Source organism: Lynx rufus, unplaced genomic scaffold, assembly GCF_022079265.1.
Source record: "Lynx rufus isolate CCGP_SWC_20201006 ecotype Redwood Valley unplaced genomic scaffold, mLynRuf1.p SCAF_4, whole genome shotgun sequence".
Taxonomy (NCBI): Eukaryota; Metazoa; Chordata; class Mammalia; order Carnivora; family Felidae; genus Lynx; species Lynx rufus.
The window spans coordinates 110,768,975-110,788,626 of record NW_025814856.1 but is presented as its reverse complement, the minus strand read 5'-3'; the positions used below and the strand labels follow the sequence as shown (position 1 = coordinate 110,788,626).

Genomic DNA, 19,652 nt, shown 5'->3' with positions numbered 1-19,652 from the left:
CTTACTTTCTCAAAGATCCATGGTCTGGGAGAGTTCCTTCCTTTCCTTCCTCCTGGTTGGAAAAGACAGTGGCTAGAACATATTGAGGATGGAAGGGTTGCCCGACCTGTCTGGGTGGCTTTGTGGAGTAAAGCCTATTTATAATAGACCAATGTCTATTTTTGACACGATGCACTTTTGGTCTCTTCGTTATTACCAGATTGGCCTTTACCCCAACTAATACAGTTTACAAAAAGTTTAAGAGCTAGCAATTTTAACATTTATTATCACGTGCTAGTGACTATGCTGAGCACTTTACATGTATTATCCTATTAGTTTTCCAGAAGATCCTATAAGGTAAACTTCATTATATTATCTTCTTTTTTTTTTAAATGTTTTTCATTTATTTTTGAGAGAGAGAGCAAGTGAGCCAGCATGAGTGGGGGAGGGGCAGAGAGAGAGAGGTGGACAAAGAACCTGAAGCAGGCTCCAGGCTCTGAGCTGTCAGCATAGAGCCCAACATGGGGCTCCAACTCACAAACTGACATCATGACCTGCACAGAAGTCCGAGGCTTAATCGACTGAGCCACCCAGGTGTCCCTATCTTCTTTTTACATAGAAGGGAACTAAAGGCACATAAAATTTAAATCAGATCCTCATATCACACGTCTAACAAGAGAGGACAGCCAGAGTTCAAACATAATGTACCTGGCATGTTGCGTTGGGACAAGGACTTGGGGCAGAGTGTTAAAGACACAGTTTCAGAACAATTTCCAAGGAGCTTTAGAATAATGTATTTTGAGGATAGAGAGTATTTCTGGTTTGTCATGTTATCTCTGTGGTCAAGAATGGGGAGCATGTCCAGCAAGGAAAGCGGTATGCTTGAAAGAGCAAGCAGAACAGTCATAAGTGATGGAGGCAATTTTCTGTGGGCTTTCTGCAAATTTTGCAGAAGGTACCAATTTCTTTTGTTCGGAAACAATCTTTTCAAGATGTTTGCGTAGTGAACAGCCTCAGAACAGGTAGTGTCTCCTTTCACAGCAAAGGGTCAGGCATGCCTACCACCATTAAAAAAGATGAGCGTTCCCTCAGTTTAGGGTTCCTTTCTTTTAAGTGCATGTCAAGATGTTTGTCTTGCCTTGTGGGGAACCAACACAGATGCTAATCAGTTGATACAATTAAGAGTAAGGGAAGTATCTTGAAAGGGAATAGAAATTAATACCCTAGAAAATAGATACCCACTTAGAATTTGTTAAATTCTAACTATGTTAACCTAATTCTAAAACACAGATTACAGTCTCTCTTCTAGGTCTTTATGCCAGAGTCCTCAAATTGGATGTCAATACCCTAAAATGTCAATAAATAGGTAGTTTAGAAAACATTTTAAAGATACAGCATCATGGAAAAATGGAGTTGAGAATAACTGTATAGATATTCTGCAAGCATTACAATATCCAGCATTATCTGAAACTATAATTCTGAATAAAAGAAAATAAGCAGTTTCATGTATCAAGGGTAAAAAAGGTATTTGAGTATTTTGATTTTTCTAAGTGGAGACTAATGTGACCTTCTTGTATTGGGGAAAATATACTGGACCAGAACTCAAGATATATGAGGTCAGTGTATCACCAACTAAAGAGACTTGTACAGGATAGTCTTTGTTTTCTTTTCAAACATAAAATGGGGGGACACGAAATAAATCATTCCAAAGATCATATCTAACACAGAAATTATGTAATCACAGATTGTCAGAAGTAGAAGGAAATTGAGTAGTGAAAATGTGATATATATACACATTTTGAATTTTCTCATAAATTGTAAATGATCATTTCTAAAGACAGATCATTATATTTCATATCTGCCTAATTCATCTCCAAGTATCTTTTAATGATAGTCTTCTTTACATTAAGGTAAACTCTAATAGCTTGTAACTTTTATCATTGATCCTCAATTAACTTCTGTACCATAAACAAGAATGTTTTTCCCCCGTGTTAGTATGCCAGTTATCTGAAGCAATCATGTCACAGACAATTCTTTTGTTTTCCAATGTCTTAGTTCCTGATTCCTATTAATTCTTCTATGTATGAATTTGTATTCCCTCATGGTTCTCATTGGTTTTAAAATGTGAGTTGCTTCATGCAGGCTGTATACACCAGATACCACAGATATAATTTTGTCTATCCATCCTCCTGAAAAATTTCGTTGGAGCCTAGGGCCTAGGGCCTTTCTAGGGCCTAGTTTCAGAAGCTGATCCTTAGGAGCTGTGGATCCTGTCCAAGCTGGTGGTGAGATTGGAGGTGGGGAAAGAGGCCAAAACTTGTTCTGCCTAGGGTGAAGTTTTAAAAGTTTCAATGAAACAGCACAGGAAAGCAAACTGGACAGACATAAATTCTATCCAAGCAAGTGTTGATATCTTAAAGATCATATACTAGGAAAGCAGACAAGTTTACCTAATGAAGGTGATTTTGCTTCTCAGGTGGGAGTCAGAGGGTCCCCAGGACAGGGTAGCCTAGGGCGGGCCTCCACATTCTAATAATTAAATCATAAGAATGTGTTGTTTTCCACATTTTAATGTACATATGAATCGTCAGAAATGCTTGTTAAAAATAAGATTTTCGGGGCACTTGAGTGGCTTGGTTGAGCGTCCGACTTCGGCTCAGGTCATGATCTCGTGGTTTGTGGGTTCGAGTCCCGGGTCAGGCTCTGTGCTGGTGGCTCAGAGCCTGGAGCCTGCTTCGGATTCTGTGTCTCCTTCTCTCTCAGCCCCTCCGCAACTTGTGTTCTGTCTCTCTCTGTCTCTCAAAAATAAATAAATGTAAAAAAAACAATTAAAAAAAACAAGATTCTCAAGATTTTTGAGCTTGAAGTGTCTTCAGAAATCTAACTTTTATAGCATTCCTCCTATGATATGGATGCAAGATGGCCCATGAACACCCAGGAAAATAGACTATTTCTGGTTTATTCATGGACGCCATGTCCTTAAGGACCTGGACTGTTAGTGAGGGACTCCCTCCTGATGGGAGGGAGTAAAATAGAAACTATTCAACTGGGTTCTTGAACATCAATCTCAAACCGCACCCTATTGCACTTGGTTGGCTAAATGTTCATGGAATGAATGATTTCCTACTCCCTCTCTCTAACCACTCCCAAATCCTTGCTTGTTGAAAACATGTCTTTAATTTTAAAACTTCTCTCAATCCCTATAATTGTTTGTCTCCTACACACTCCTTTGCCATCTTATGTGGAAGAGTTTTGCCCCTTAGTTTGCCTTTTCCGAGGTGTGGGTCAGCACATCACTCTAGCTGAGTTCTAGCTGTGATTGTAATCTGAAGTTTGTAAGATCATTGAAGTACAGAAGCAAAAGATGCCACTGTGCAGTGGAAGTGACTCCTATGGTAATGGAGAGGGAAGCACAGAGATGGAGGTGTGGACAAAAATGATGGGAGAATCACTAGATTTATGAGGGAAAATGGTTCATTCAGTTTTGTTCAAAGACCATTTAAGGTTCTTGTAGGATATTTAAAAACGGTACTAAATATTGTACAAAATAAACCATGGGAAGTCCGGGCCAGAAACTCAGAGGAGAGGTCTAGACCACACACAGAGTCATACATAAGTGATATAATTAGGTGAGATCATGAAGACAGAAACATACAGAGACAAGAGGAAAAGGGACAGACCAAACCTTATAAAAATGTCTATCTGTAGAGTTACAGAAGGTTGGACAGAGGGACAAAGAGTGATCCGAGATCAAGAAATTTGAGGACAATGATATGGAAGCCAAGGAAAGAAAATATTAAGGAAGAAAAACTTTCCCCTTAATAGCATATTTGCACCCCATAAAATTGGAAATAGTGAAATTCAGAGTGTGAAGATTAAATAAGAGGCCAGTGATGAAGTAAAGCAAGCAAGTCATCGCCAGCTGCTCTATTCAGTAATGAAAACAAAACAGAAGAATGATATAGTTTGATTTCTTTTCCTTAGAAGGGAATGGACTATGCTTGTATGCTGAAGAAACCATTGCACTGAAGATGTGAGAAAGTGGAGTAAGGGAAATCTGAGAGGATGGTTGACAGAAACGTAAAAGTCAAAGAGTAGAATGCTGAAGTTGATGTCCGATTGTTTCCAGTCAAATTAGAATGTTATTGTAGCCAGAAATGAGGAGGCCACGGGGCCGGGGGGTAGATATTAGAAAGATGGGGTTAGATGAGTGGGGGATAGATACTAGATGGGTTAACTGAGACTGAAGTCTTATCTTTTCGATAAAAGAGGTACAGAGGTAGGCAGACAAAGGTTGGGTTTCTGGCTCTAAGTTCTGAGGAACCTTGGCTCATCCTATTGTGGCTTCACCTTTCTAGTTTCTAGCTTCTGTTTTACAGGCTCCAGGGAACTTCTAGCTCTGTCTTCATCATGTGCACACGTGCTGGCTAGCAGAGGAAAGGGCAAACGCAAACTAGGTTCCGTGCCGCTGCATCATGTGTATTGAGGCATCCTTTCTGGAAGTTACCACACAGATTTTCCTTTCATATATTTGGCCAAAACTCACATTAGCTACACTTATCCATGAAGGAGGCTGAAAAACGTAGTCTTTTTCCCTCATTGTGACCAGAGGAAAGTCACAGTTCTCCTACAACGAAAGAAGGGAAGATGTTATTGCCAGTCGCTGCCACAGACATGGTAAACGTTTTTGGTGAGGCCATCAGTTCTGTCACTTTGTCTAGCTGACCAGGAAAAGAAGGTGTTTTGGCCTGGGCTATGGATGGGAGTGGCAGTTGCCAAGGAGGTGGTGAGCAATTCAAGTATACAAGCAAAAATACTGTTGAAATCCTGATACTGAGGTCCAGGCTGAGGGACTGAAAAAGAAGGGACTGCACGCTAGGAACTGGAGAGGACAATAAGGTGAAGAGCAGGTTGAACAAAGAAGACAGGATTGGGAAAGGAGAGAAAATAGTGTGATTAGAAAAGCAAATTTCAAGTTGGCAGAGTGAAGGCATTTACATGTGCTCCAAGTCTGAGCTGTGGCTGTACTCATCTGGAATGGAAAAGTAGATGATTAGAGTTGATGTGTAGGAATTACAGAAGGATCCTTGAGGATGATGATGTCAGGAGATAAAAGTGGAAAGGGACATTGACCTGGAGACTAAAAACCGAGATGTTCATCAAACCAACAGTGAACAGATTGAGAAGGATTAGTGTCGTGGAGTGCCCGGGTGGCTCAGTTGGTTAAGAGTCTGACTTCAGCTCGAGTCATGATCTCGCAGTTGGTGGGTTCAAGCCTTGCATCGGGCTCTGTGCTGACAGCGTGGAGCCTGGAGCCTACTTCAGATTCTGTCTCCATCTCTGTCCCTCCCCTGCTCATGCTCTGTTTCTCTCTCTCTCTTTCTCTCTCAAATATAAAATAAAACAATGTAAAAAAAGGATTAGTGTCAGGCATAGATTTACCTCCAACTGAGAAGAGGTTGCATGGATATCACAGGGAAATAGTAAAAGCAGATAGTTATTGAGTAGTTGCTATGTGGCTATCATCAAACTGTTTATTTAATATGAAAATGATTTCTTTGTTAATGTCTATTTTTGAGACAGAGTGCGAGCAGAGTAGAGAGAGAGAGAGACACAGAATCTGCAGCAGACTCTAGGCTCTGAGTTGTCAGCACAGAGCTGGACATGGGGCTCAAACTCACGAGCTGTGAGATCATGAGCTGTGACTGAGCCAAAGTCGGACGCTTAACCAACTGAGCCACCCAGGTGCCCCAGAAAATGATTTTTAAGTAAACTATTTTGGAATAATTTTAGATTTAAATTAGAGATGCAAAAATAGAGCATTTTTTTTAATGTTTATTATTTTTGAGGGAGAGCAAGCAGGGGAGGGAAAGGGAGAGAGGGAAACACAGAATGGGAAGCAGACTATAGGCTCTGAGCTGTCAGCACAGAGCCTGAGGTGGGGCTCAAACTTACAGACTGCGAGATCATGACCTGAGCTGAAGTTGGCTGCTTAACAGACTGAGCCACCCAAGTACCCCGAAAAAATAGAGCAAGTTTTCATCCCCTTCATTCAGGTTCCTCTAACACCATACAGTGTCTTTCATAGCCGTGGGACATTGGTGAAACAAGGAAATAAATTAATGTCAAGCAAACTTTATTGGGATTTCTGTAACTGTTGCTGTTTTTTGTCGAATTGGACCCTTGTTTGCAGCTGTGTCCTTTCTCAACGGCAGGATGCAATCCAAGATGCCGTAATATATTTAGTGCCCATTTACCTCCTTAGTCTCCTTTGGTCTGTGACAGTGTCTTGGTCTGTTTTTCTTGACCTTGACATTTTACAGAATACTCAGGAATTTTGTGCATTGTTTGTCACTTCAGGTTTGTCTGATACTTTCACACAATTAGACTGGGATTCAGTAGAACTGAAGTGTGCTTGTCGGAGCATCACTTAGGGAGAACACGCTGCCATGACTTACCCTTGGTGATGTCAACCCCAATCACTGGGTTAAAGCAGTGCTTGCCAGATTGCTACAGTGTAAAGTCATTATGGTTTTTTTTTCCCCTTTTCTGGACTCTGTTCTTGGGAAGCAAGTTACTAAGTTCGGCCCACATTCAAAAGGAAGGGGTACTAAGCTCCATCTATTGGAGAGTGTAGTATCTACAAACACTTAGGATTCTTCTGTGAAGAAAATTTACCCCTTCTTGCTCATTTATGTGTTTAATCATTTATATAGATCAGGATGGACTCAGAATATTTATTTTATTTTTTGGGTTTTAATCCAATGCTGTTATTACGTTATTCAAATTGTTCCAGTTTTGGCCATTGGGAACTAAGCAGTTTATCATAAATCATTTATTGAATCCTCCAACAATCCAGTGAGGCAGGTATTATGGTTATCCTTATTTTGTAGAAACTATGACTCGGAGTAAGAGACCTTCCCAATGATCCATATCATGTATGTACAAAGCCAGGAATCACACTCCAGAGTCTGTGTGCTAAGCTTTGCTATGCTCTCAGAGGGAGAAGATGTTCCACAATGTCAGTCAGTGATTAGCAGAGGTAAGATAAGAGATAACAGGTTTTGCAGCAGTTCATCATAAAGGCAGGAGTTGCAGAATGGATGAGCTTCCAAAGGTAGAGTATATAGGAAAAAAAAAAAGACAAAATGTCAGAACCAAGTCTGTCACCAGGTGGGAGAAGGGAGAGTAGCTAACACAGGAAAGACAAGGACTAATAGGTTTCAGGACAATGGATGTCACGGAAGCTAAGGGAAGAAAAAAGTTCATCGATGGTACTAATGGTACAATTTGGCCTGCAGGGATAGAGAATTAGCCTCTGGTGGGAAGGAAGTTAAGTGAATGTCCATAAAGCATTTTAATAGAAAGATGAAAAATAAAACAAGATTTTAGAAGATAAAAAATTATTTTAGAGAAAGGAGGTAAAGAATTTAGTAAGAAAAGGATGCAGGGTCAAGTAAGTATTTTCCAGGCTGGAGGGAGAAGCAGCACAGAGAGAAGTTTATAGAACAAAGACTGGACAGGGGCAACGTAGACACCATGTGCACAAGACTTGGAAAGGAAGGGTATTCATCTGGAAGTTAGGGGAAGCTCTCCTCACATACTGTAGGTGAGCCTAAGAGATCAAGGGTAGTGGCACTGTTGAGGTCAAGGTACAGACACACTAAGGATGCGTTACAGGTTTCTGATGATTTCAATTGTATTAGTAACACTAGAAGCAAGGTCATCCGCAGACACTGGGAGGCAAACATGAGAGTAGTATCCAGTCCTGTGAGTAACTAACACCACTGGTCAGTATTTGGCAGGCTCGGTGAAGGGGCACAACTGGAAGTCATTCCTGCTGATAGAAGCCACTGGAGTGAAAGCAAAGACAATTATCATGATCTCGATTTTTTTACTTGATATTTTCAGATCAAATGGTTAAAGCTGAATATGGAACTCTTAGACAAAAGACACAGTATTTCTAAAATGTCCAAATTAGGTATGGTGTTGGTCACTTGCCATGCTTATATGTCGAGTGTTGAGAAGAAATATCTAATGATTGTAATGATTGTAATGGCTAAACATAAGACTAATGTGAAAAAAGTTAATAGAATGAAAACCGTTGTTTTAGGATTTTTTTCTTCAAATAATTCTAATTGCAACATCCTTAGTGAATGTTTTCCTCAGTTTAATGCCAAAGGCCTAACGTATCATTTATATTTGTTAGAGGATAGGCTTAAGCAATAGTTTTTCTAATCTGAGAACAAAATACAACATGAGTTGTTTTAAAAACTCATCAAATATTATTAAAAGCGGAGTTTTAAAATTTAATCTGAGACACACCACTACATCTGTAACACCAATACAAAGTTTAAAAGAGTACTCCATTTCAGAAGCATTTTAATCTGCGACGTTACTTGAAGAGCCTTTTTTATATCCATGTAAAGGCTAAAATATCCATGGGCAGAATTTTATAAATTATTGCTTCATGTCTCCTTCAATATTATAGATTGCCTTTAATATCGTTAAAACACTGTACTAAACATGCTCTTTTCCTCTATATGAACCAGAAAGAATTTACATTAAAACATGTTATTTATACTTTATTTTATTACCATATATTATTGTATACAATTTTGTTTGATAAGGATATTATAAATCATATTTTGAACAAAAAATGTATGTATGACATAGGTATGCAGTAATATTTTGAAGAAAAAAGTCATGAAAACATCTACCAAAAATTTAGTAATACTGCAAAACGCTAGTTGGTGCGGAGTAATGAATGAAAGCTTCCTCATACACTGGAACACAGGCAAATCTCCTGGTACCGGAAGAACAACTTGGTTTAGGAAAAGTTCAAATTAGACATACCCACATCCTCAGAAGTGCACATTAGCTAAGACATGAGTCCCTCATTAGACCAGCACATGGAGCATTCTCTGTTTGGCACTTAGCAATACAGACAAATGTGTATTTGGTTTAATGTGATTTTATTATTCTTAGATACATTTTATTTTATATAGATAAAAATATACAATATTGCTTTAAAAGTTTTTAATTTTGTAAGTGTAGAACTGTCATCCTATTCACACTTTAAAAAGCCTATTTTTCCACTAAATAATTCACCCAACGGCATGTGGAAGACACTAACAAAAATGGTTATTGTGAAGGTTTTTAATGAAAAGCTTAAATGTAAAAATGGAATATTAAGCCAGACCACTGGTCTAAATCTTTAGTGATACCTCATACTGGAAACAAATTATGAAATGTTTTAGACAAATTGTTTTTTTTCCTTAAATTGATTCTATGGATTCAAAGTATGAACTGAAAATTCATAGAACTGACATATTTTTTCTGAAGCCACTTTGATATACATTAATTTACTAAAAAAAAAAATTAAGTGAAAATAGTGCACTTTAATACTATACCTTGGTTTAAGATTCTGTCATGTTTTTTATAGAATACATGAAAAATGTGCCTGCCCTTCAGATGTCACATTTAAATAAATGCATCTTTTTTAAAAATTACCTGAGGACAGTAAAGTTAGCAGGGGGATCATTTGCCTTCCCAGTAATAAAGGCCATTGTATCCTAGAAACAATGTAATGTTTGAAGTTAAGAGAATGGCATGGGTGTCTTAAGACCAAAGTAAAAGCAGTTGGATTCATTATTTGATATTTTGAAAAGATGCAAGAATATATGTAAGACTCAAATTACGTGCATATATAAGGTATAGACTATTTTCAAATGAAAGCTTGAAAATACTTTAAATATAATTTTGTTCATTATAAACTATATAAATGCACCAATCGTGTCACTCATAACAATACTTTGCATCAAACATTGCCACGTTCAAACTTCAGGCTCCTCAAATATGAGAAAAAACAAATAGTTTCCACTGTACTAGTAAGTGAAAGTTATAAAGTCAACATATTCTACCTTAAAGTTCATTCTAGGTCTAAAGTAGTTTTGAAAGAATTTATACACAGTGAAATGGTGATTAAAGAGCTAGAAATAAAGCTACTTCCTCCTCGTTGCAAGTTGATAAACACGGTCCCATTCAAGCAGATCTTTGCACACCTGCAACACTGAACCACCAGGGTGGAGATTTCAGTAAAGGTAAGTTGCAGTGTATCTCTTTCTCCCGAAAACACTGTTGACATTTTAGTGCTGCAGTCTTTAGTTGATGATCAAAAAATAATTTGGAAAGACATTTTACTTTCAAAATTTTTCAATGTAAGGCACATAGCAACATTTAATATGTAGAAGCAACTAGGTAATAAATATTTTTTCAATCATAACTTGCCCTTTTCCTGAAGAAAGTGGGTGAGTAGTGCAGTTAAAACATGCCTGGACTAATACAAATGACTGAATTTAAGAAATACAAATAACATTTGTGTGCAGAAAGTTATTAAAAAGTTTACTTTCTATCAAATATACATCCTACAGTGTTATAGGTATAAAAAATTGTGAGGCACTTACACAACAAAGGAGGAAAGCACTGAGATTATCTTTTTATAAAAGCACCAAACCACTTATTTTAACATCTGAGATAAAAGCAGAAGATAAAAGGAAATAGTTTATTTGGTGTACTAAGAATAGATAAGTTGAAAACTCAAAAGTATTCCATTTTTTTCTGACAGAAATTTTTTATTTAAAAGTGTCATAAAGTTCCCCTGAATAAATTTTGTATATTCTCTAGTACTCAGACTATAAAGTGAAATAAAGATAGCATCTCCCTCTCTCTGGCAGTACACTTTCTTTTTTAATGACTATAGTATATGTAGTTTTGGTAATTTTTTTTAACTCTTAAAAACATTAAAATTTGGTTTGGAATAATAGTGCGAACAACATACATCAATGCCTCCATGTAAAGTTGCTGATGTCCAACACTGATAGTTCAATTATTCTGTAATCTTCTTTAATCCATGGTGAAAATGGGCTTGGCATTACAGGAATCCACTGGATGTCAAATCGGGGAAAGGTCTGGCTTCTGACGTGTGATGAAGGGGCTGAAGGTGTGTGGGAGTCTGAGTGCTATTTATATTATTTAATTCAGCTGGATAGGTTTCATTTAAAACTCCTCCATTCTGAAACTGCAAACAAAAATAGCAATGCAACTTATTAGATTTTTCAAGTATCTTAAGCCACTAAATGATATATTAAAAAGTATTTTTAAAATCTTTGCCTTGCATGTTAAACTTCAGATCCTTTACATCATTCAATGAAGACCAACACAGCAAATATTAGGTATTAGCTGCATTTATAACAATTTGGTTTCTCCATTAGATGGTACAGATGTGTGATACATGGGTCTCAGTTCAGAAGTGGTATTAGGAGAGTATTTGATTAACAAATTGCCTTTGGTCTGGATAGGAAATGATGGATCAGAGAGTACCAGTTATGAATCACAGTTAGATATATCCGTCATACATAGGTTGGCTTGGACCAGATTTCATCTCAGGCAAGTTCTGGGTACCAAAGTCTTGACTGCATTCAAAATGACTAGACTGGACTGCAGACGTAGAACTTTTCTATAAGAGGTCATTTCTGATAGAAGCATCTTAATATTCCTAAAATATTACAGCATGGGTATGATTTCCTAAACCATTTTTATTTGTTACAGGCTTTTAGTAAGTACTATTAAAAAGTATCCTAATTATAGATTTTTATCAAATAAAATGCTTGCTCTTGTCCTCTTATAATGCAAATAGTCTAATGAGTCTATAACTGCTACTAAAAAAAAAACAGATACATAGTCTGTACGCTTTTATAGATTATAGGGCCTTTGTATTGGATATAGTTAGTGAAAGTTATGGAAATTTTCATATAGATCAAAATCATACCCTTAATTCCTTGAAACACAGATTTAAAAGATCCTCTAAAACACACATTAAATATATAGTGAAAGTCATATAATCCAGGTCTTCAGTGAATGGCAGCTGTGGAGGCTTCAAATGGAAGTTATTATGCAGAGAATGGTAGCCTTTGAGTAAGTTACTCTTACCAGTCATTAACACAATGCAAGTCAGCAATTGTCTTGAAGTATATTATCAAAAACAATGCTATTCAATAAAATAATACTGTGAGCCACATAGGCAATTTTTAAAAGTAACTCCCTGGGGAAATAGGTCTACAGACTTGCTATTAACTCACTGTTGATAAAGAAGTAATACAAAGTGGCAGGGAGGGGAGAAAAAAAAAAAAAACTCGAAAGAACCTGGTAATGAAATTTTAGGTTATGTAAATTATTAAGTTGTCAACAACTTACTCAAGTTACCTATCCATGGTACTTCATAGCAATGTTGTGAGAGTGTACTGAATAATTCTGATATAATTGAAGATGTCAGAAATGAGGATAAGAAAAACTTTCATTACCATTTTCTATCAAAAAACTCATATACAAGCCAAATGTAAGACAATTACAAATGTTAATTTGAATCTTTGTTGCTAATCTATAATACACAGAAAACAGAAACCACTGAACTTAGTTTAAATCAAGATTTTCTTCAAAAGCCTATTTAATTATACTATAAAATGAACTCAATATTTTCTAACAGAAAAGCATGAATGAAAAAATGATGTATTCCCCAGTGGCCACAGAGAGCAGCTACCATTACTGTTTAAATCTAAAAATATATACACACACACACACACACACACACACACAGACACACATATATGTTTAAATCTAAAAAATATATATGTATATATATACACATATATATATAATTTTTTTAGATTTAAAGTGTGCTTGCTGCTAGACGTATTCTGATGACATAGTTTAAAAATATAAGGGCTCCTGGCTGGCTCAGTTGGTAAAGCATGTGAGTTCTGATCTCAGGGTTGTGAGTTCAAGCCCCTTAAAAAATAAGTAAAAATTCTGGGGGGTCCTGGGTGGCTCAGCCTGTTAAGTGTCCGACTCTAGATTTTGGCTCAGGTCAGGATCTCACAATTCATGAGTACAAGCCCCGCCATGGGGTTCTGTGCTGACAGTGCAGAGCCTGCTTGGGATTCTCTCTCTCTCCCTCTTTCTCGGCTCCTCCCCTGCTCGATCTCTCTCTCAAATAAACAAACAAAACTTTTAGACAAGTAGAAAATTTAGCACAGTACCCAGCTTGACCACATGAGAGAAAGCCAGTAAGTTATGCTTTTTTACAAGATGCTAGAAAAAAAACATTCCATCTTGAAGGATAAAATGAGGATTGGGCAGATAACATGGAGGGATTGCCATAGAACACTGAGGACCCTCAGACTGAATTCAGGGATCACCAAGGACAAAGGGTCTGAAAAAAGCACAACTGTATTGACTTTAACCTGATTTTAACACATACAAAAAAGATTGAGCTTTAAGAAATTACTTTTAAAAATGCAAATATATATTTGAAGTCTGATATTTTAAAAAAAAGTTTTTTTTTAATGTTTATTTACTTTTGAGAGAGAGACAGAGAGTGGGGGACGGAGACACAGAATTGGAAGTAGGCTCCAGGCTCTGAGCGGTCAACAACAGAGCCAGGCGCCTCTGAAGTCTGAATTTTTAAAGGGTCCTATAATTACAAAGAACGGAGATAGACCAAAGGATCTATTCTAAACAATATATGACATATTCTTGTTGCTGTAGCCCTTGATTTTTTTTCTCCTTGGCTGTTCAGTTAAAAAAAGATCTATTAGTAACACACTACTACTGGAAAAGTACTGGCTTATTAAAAAACAGTCACATAAAAATTTTATAACTGATGTCTATAAATATAAGAAGAATCACTAAAAAGGTTTACCCAGCCTGAGAAAACCCTTACCTTGTTTAAAAATGCCTGTGGGTCTGGCATGGTTGGATTGTACTGCATCTGGGCCTCGTGGCCGTGCGGAGGTTCCGGCTGGCACTGGTACATGGACACAGCCCCGGCATAACACGTCTGAGGAGTTACTATGGGCGGCTCTGGAGTAAGTCCGTGTGTTTGGTTCTCAGGAGCTTGTAAACACGTGAAGAAATCTTCTAAATTAGAAGTAGTAGGGTACGGGGATGGTTCGAAGGTCCCTAAGGGAAAGTCTAACTGTGGCCCCTGGGAATGTTGTGGTAGCACAGACTGATCACAGGGGATAAAGTTGTGTGTATAAGGCATAGCATCCATCTCAGATTTGTAGGGACACTCTTGACTGGTCCCAGGTAAGTCTGAAAGGACATTATACTGCTGTAGCTCTTGCTGCGGACAACCAAAAGGCACAGACTGGTTAGCGCTCCAATTGGCAAACATGCCATTAACTTGCATATGCTGCATTTTCTGACACAGTTGTTGCTGCTGCTCCGATGCTACGAGGTTTTGCTGGTGCTGCAGCTGCTGCTGCTGCTGCTGTTCTAGCTGCAGGTGCTCCTGTACCATACAACTTGAGTTCACAGCCATGGCCTGTTGCTGCTGGTAACCGGGACACTGGAAGGCAGGCTTGCTTAAAGAATCTTGGACATATGTCAGGATTTCATCTGTGAGGTCAATATCTCTAAAGTCATCCTCACCAGAAAAGTCAGTTCTGAAAAATTCCTCATTCTGTTGCATGTCTTTGATATCTTCAAAATCAATGCCTAGGTGTTTCATAATGCTGTACAAGTCACTATTTCTGTTGTCTGCAAAGGGCCCTGATTGACCTCCAGAGATTGCTGAGTTCATATCCTGAGACTGACCTATTTGCTCGTGTTTCAGGATACTGTTATTTCCCACTGGTGCCATACTGTCTTGCCAATTACTGCATTCATTCATAGGTTCGTTAAAAAGATTCCTTTCAAAAGCTGTGTTACTGGAAGCAGGATAGAGATAAATAGACTCATCTTGTTGCATCATGGCACCCAGGAGGGAATTGGGATTGAAAGATTCCTTATTTAGAGTTGATGTGGTAGCAGACTCTCTTCCACAAGCAGTAGTTTTAGTCCTCACTGGTAAGGGATCCATCATGGGAGGAAAAGGGTTGTTTACCTGGTATAACACAGCTTCTCCAGAAGTAAACATAAAAGGAAACTTCATAGTTCGTTTTCGTAAATGGTCTGTTCCTTCTTCATCTCTAAAATTGGGTATGAGAAAAAAAAGTTATATCAAACACTTAGAAAAATGTAATAGAAAAACAATATAAAAGCAAAATACATTGTAACTGAGTTTGATCTGGAGCATGAACTTTACTTTGACGTAAATGTTCCAGATAACAAGTGTTAGAAAACTTCTTAGAAAAATTTAAGTGATTTAGAATTTATCCCAGAATTTAGTCATTATATCCATTCTCAGTTACCACCCCTGAAATTCTCCTGAAAAAAATAAATTCAAAGTGGAATAAAGATCCAACTAGAAAAACAAACTATAACACTTAGGAATTAACCATCCCAGCCAAGGCAACCCCTCTGCAGAGCAACTGGGGACTCCTTGCCCACTACAGCACTAGTCATTCAGCCAAAGGTGCCAGAGCCATGCAACCTACATAGGAGATCCTTCTACACAAGTCTGCTCCTTCAAGATTGGGAGTACCTGTTAAACCTAATGAGAAAGTCAAAATGAGAAGATAGGATAACACTTCCAACAAAAGAGTAAGACAAAACTTGAGAAAAACTAAACAAAATGGAGATAAACAATCTACCTGATAAAGAGTTCAAAGAAATGCTCACTGGACTTGGGAGAAGAGTAGACAAACTCAGTGACGGCTTCAGCCAAGAGACATAAAATATAAAAAAAAAAAAATCAGAGTTGAATACAATAACTAAAATGAAAAATACAGAAGGAATCAACAACAGGTCAGACAATGCAGAAGAATGGATCAGTGACCTGGAGCACAGGTAATGGAAAGTAGGCAAGGAGAACAGCAAAAAGAAAAAGGATAAGTTAAGGGGTCTCTGAGACAACATCAAACACACAAACATTCACATTATAGGGCTCCTAGAAGAAGAAGACAGAAGGAAAGGGGCTGAAAAATTCCTTAAACTGGGGAAGGAAACAGGTTTTCTGGTCCAGGAAGCAGCCAAACTCTGCAGGCCAGAAGGGGCTGTCATGAGATATTCCAAGTACTGAAAGGAAACAAACCTACAGCACGGCTATCACTCAGAATTGAAGAAGAGATGAAAACTTTCCCACACAAAAGTTAAAGGGAATTCATCACCACTAAACCACTTAAAAGAAATGTAAAGGGACTTCTTTCAGGAAAAAATAGGTCACAACAAGAAGTGAGAAAATTAGGTTTGCCAGTGACAATTTTCCTTTCTTAGAGTACAGGCAGGAGATCAATCATTTATAAATCATGATTTAACCTTATGATGATGAAAAGACAAAAGTAGTAAAAATGAATTAGATCTAAATATTAGTTTAGGGAATCAAAGGTAAAACATAACATCAAATATATAAAAAATGGAGAGGGCAGCAAAAACATAGTACTTTTAGAAATGTGTTCAAACTTAAGCAACCATCAACTTAATATAAACTGCTATATACTTGGGATGTTATATATGAACCTTAAGGTTACTGCAGACCAAAAATATGTAAAAGATTTAAAAAATATCAAATAAAGAGAAAGAAATCAAAGTATGACACTGAAGAAAGATACCCATCAGAAGGGAAGCAAGAAAATAAGGGAAAAGAGAAGAACTACAAAAAAAAAAAATCAGAACAGTGAACACAATGGCAATTAATGTATTAATTAAATATAAATGGTCTAAATGCTTCAATCAAAAGATACAAGGTGACTGGATAAAAAACAAGACCCATCTATATGCTACCTATAAGGGACTAACTTCAGACTAAAGACAAATTCAGACTAAAAGTGAAGGGATATGAAAATATTTTCCATGCAAATGAAAGCAAAATAAAATAAGCTGGCGTAACAATATTTACAAGACAAAATACATTTTAAAACAAAGACTATAACAAGAGACAAGGAAGGGCATTGCATAATGATAAAGGGATCAATCCAACAAAAGGATATAACAAATGCAAATATCTATGCACCTAGTAGAGGATCAGTAAATACATGAAGCCTAAATGAAAGACATAAAGGGACACAAAATGACAGTAACACAACAGTAGTAGGGGACTTGAGCACCCCACTTACATCAGTGGATAGATCATCTGAGCAAAACATTAATGAGGAAACAGTGGCTTTGAATGATACATTAGACCAGATGGAGTTAATCTATAACAGGGAATTCCATCTAAAAGAAGTAGAATGCACATTCAAATGCACACAGAACATTCTCTAAGACAGATCATGTTAAGTCACAAAACTAGTGTCAGTAAATTTGAGACTGAAATCCAAACAAGGATTTTTTTCTGACCACAGATAAATGAAACTAGAAATCAACTGTAAGGAAAAAAAAAAAAAAACATGGAGGCTGAACAACAGGGTATTAAAAAACCAAAGGAACAACAAAGAAATGAAAAAGGAAATCAGAAAATACCTGGACACAAATGAAAATGGAAATACAGCGGTCCAAATCTTTGGGACACAGCCAAAGTAGTTCTAAGTAGTTGAAACCAATACAGGCCTATCTCAAGAAACCAGGAAAATCTGAAACAAATCTAACCCTTCACCTAAAGCAACTAGAAAAAGAATAAACACAAAGTTGGAAGGAAGGAAATACTAAAGATCAGAGCAGAAATACATGAAATAGAGACTACAAAGAAATGATTAATGAAACAAACAGCCTTTGTAAAGATAATCAATAAAACTTTAGCGAGGATCAACAAAAACAGAGAGAAAATGCAAATAAATAAAATCAGAAATAAAAGAGAAGTAACAACCACCCCTACAGAAATATAAGAGACTATATGAAAAATTGTATGCCAACAAATTGGAAAACAAAAACAAAACCAAATGATTAGGACTGCACCAAAATAAAAAGCTTATGCAAAGTGAAAAAAACAATCAACAAAATGAAAAGACAACTTACTGAATAGATGATATTTGCAAATGATGTATCTAATAAGGGGTTAATATCCAAAATATATATTCCTACAACTTACCAAAAAGAATCTGATTAAAAAGAGAACCTGACAGACATTTTCCCAGGGAATATAACAGACGACTAACAGATGAAAAGATGTTCAACATCACTAATTATCAGGGAAATGCACATCAAAACTACAATGAGATATCACCTCACACCAGTCTGAATGGCTACCATCAAAAACAAGAAATAACAAGTGGTAGCGAGGGTGTGGAGGAAAGGGAGCCCTCATGCACTGTTGGTGGGAATGTAAACTGGCACAGCCACTGTGGAAAACAGTATAGAAGCTCCTCAAAAAATTAAAAAAATAACCACCACGCAATTCAGTAATTTCACTGCTGGGTGTTTACCCAAAGAAAATGAAAACACTAACTCAAAAGGATAGAGACACCCTTATGTTTATTACAACACTGCTTACAATAGCCAAAATATGGAAGCAACCTGTCTATTAAACAGAAGAGAGGATAAAGAAGATATGGTATATTGCTCAGCCATAAAAAAGAATGAAATCCTGCTATCTATAAAAACATGGATGGACCTACAAGGTGTTACACTAAGTGAAAGTTAGAGAAAGATGAATACCATATGATTTCACTTACATGGAATCTAGAAAACTAACAAAACACACACACACACACACAAACAGATACAGTTTCATAAATAGAGAACAAATTGGTGGTTGCCAGACTGAAGGTGCTGGGAGGATGGGTTAAATAGATGAATGGGATTAAGAGGTATAAACTCCCAGTTATAATAAACTATGGGGATGAAAAGTACGACGCAGGGAATATGGTCAATAATACTGTAATAACTTTATATGCTGACAGATGCCAGCTACACTTACGGTAAGCACTACATAATGTGTATCATTGTTGAATCACTATGTTGTACATCTGAAACTAATAAAATATTGTATGTTAATTATACTTAAAAAATCTTAGAAATCTGAGTGGGAAGAGTCATGTGTAAATAAAATGGAGAATCTCTATAGGAAAATACTAGCATAATTGACATAAAAATTAAAAATCTTACATGGCACAAGCATTCATAAATCAAGTTAATGCACGGATAAAACGTGTCATGTCTGTAATTTCACATGTATACTATATATAGTATGTGTGTGTAAAAATATATCCAACTTAACGCCCATAGGAAGTAAAGAGCTCCAATGAGGACCCAGAGAGAGGCAAACAACATAGGAGAAAATAGACAAGATGAACGGACAATTCATAGAAGGAAAATGCCCTAGAAAGATACAAAAGATGTCCTGCCTCATTGGTAATGAGAAAATGCAACCAATAACCTTTTAATAACTAACAGAACAAGCAAACTCAAATAGTAAAAATATGAACAGCCCAAATGAAACCAATGATAAATGAAGAGCACTATACCTGCAATAGAACATAGATTCTTGACCAGAGCACATGGGATATGTTACTAACACTGACTATATATTTGATCATAAAACATTTGATCATAAATTATACAAAAAATACAAATTTCAAAACACTGACACACACAGAATGTTTTCTAACTTCAGTGGAATTGATGTAAAATTCAATAACAAAAACACCAGGGGCACCTGGGTGACTCAGTCGGTTGAGTGTCCAACTTCGGCTCAGATCACAATCTCAAGGTTCATGGGTTCAAATCCCGCATTGGGCTCTGTGCTGACAGAACAGAGCCTGGAGCCTGCTTCGGATCTGTGTCTCCCTATCTCT

The 19,652-nt window shown here is 37.0% G+C and overlaps 1 protein-coding gene across 1 annotated transcript in view; it reads right to left on the bottom strand.

Moving 5' to 3' along the window:
• Window positions 1–8,126: 8,126 nt before the first annotated feature.
• The window catches only part of AHR (aryl hydrocarbon receptor), a 53,864-nt gene continuing 42,338 nt past the window's right edge, over window positions 8,127–19,652 (bottom strand). Inside the window, exons 10-11 of the mRNA XM_047094647.1 lie at window positions 13,760–15,011; window positions 8,127–11,059 (exon numbers count right to left, since the gene is read on the bottom strand). Of these exons, the coding sequence (XP_046950603.1) occupies window positions 10,913–11,059; window positions 13,760–15,011 (1,399 nt within the window). The 3' untranslated portion in view covers window positions 8,127–10,912. The remainder of the gene's footprint in view (window positions 11,060–13,759; window positions 15,012–19,652) is intronic.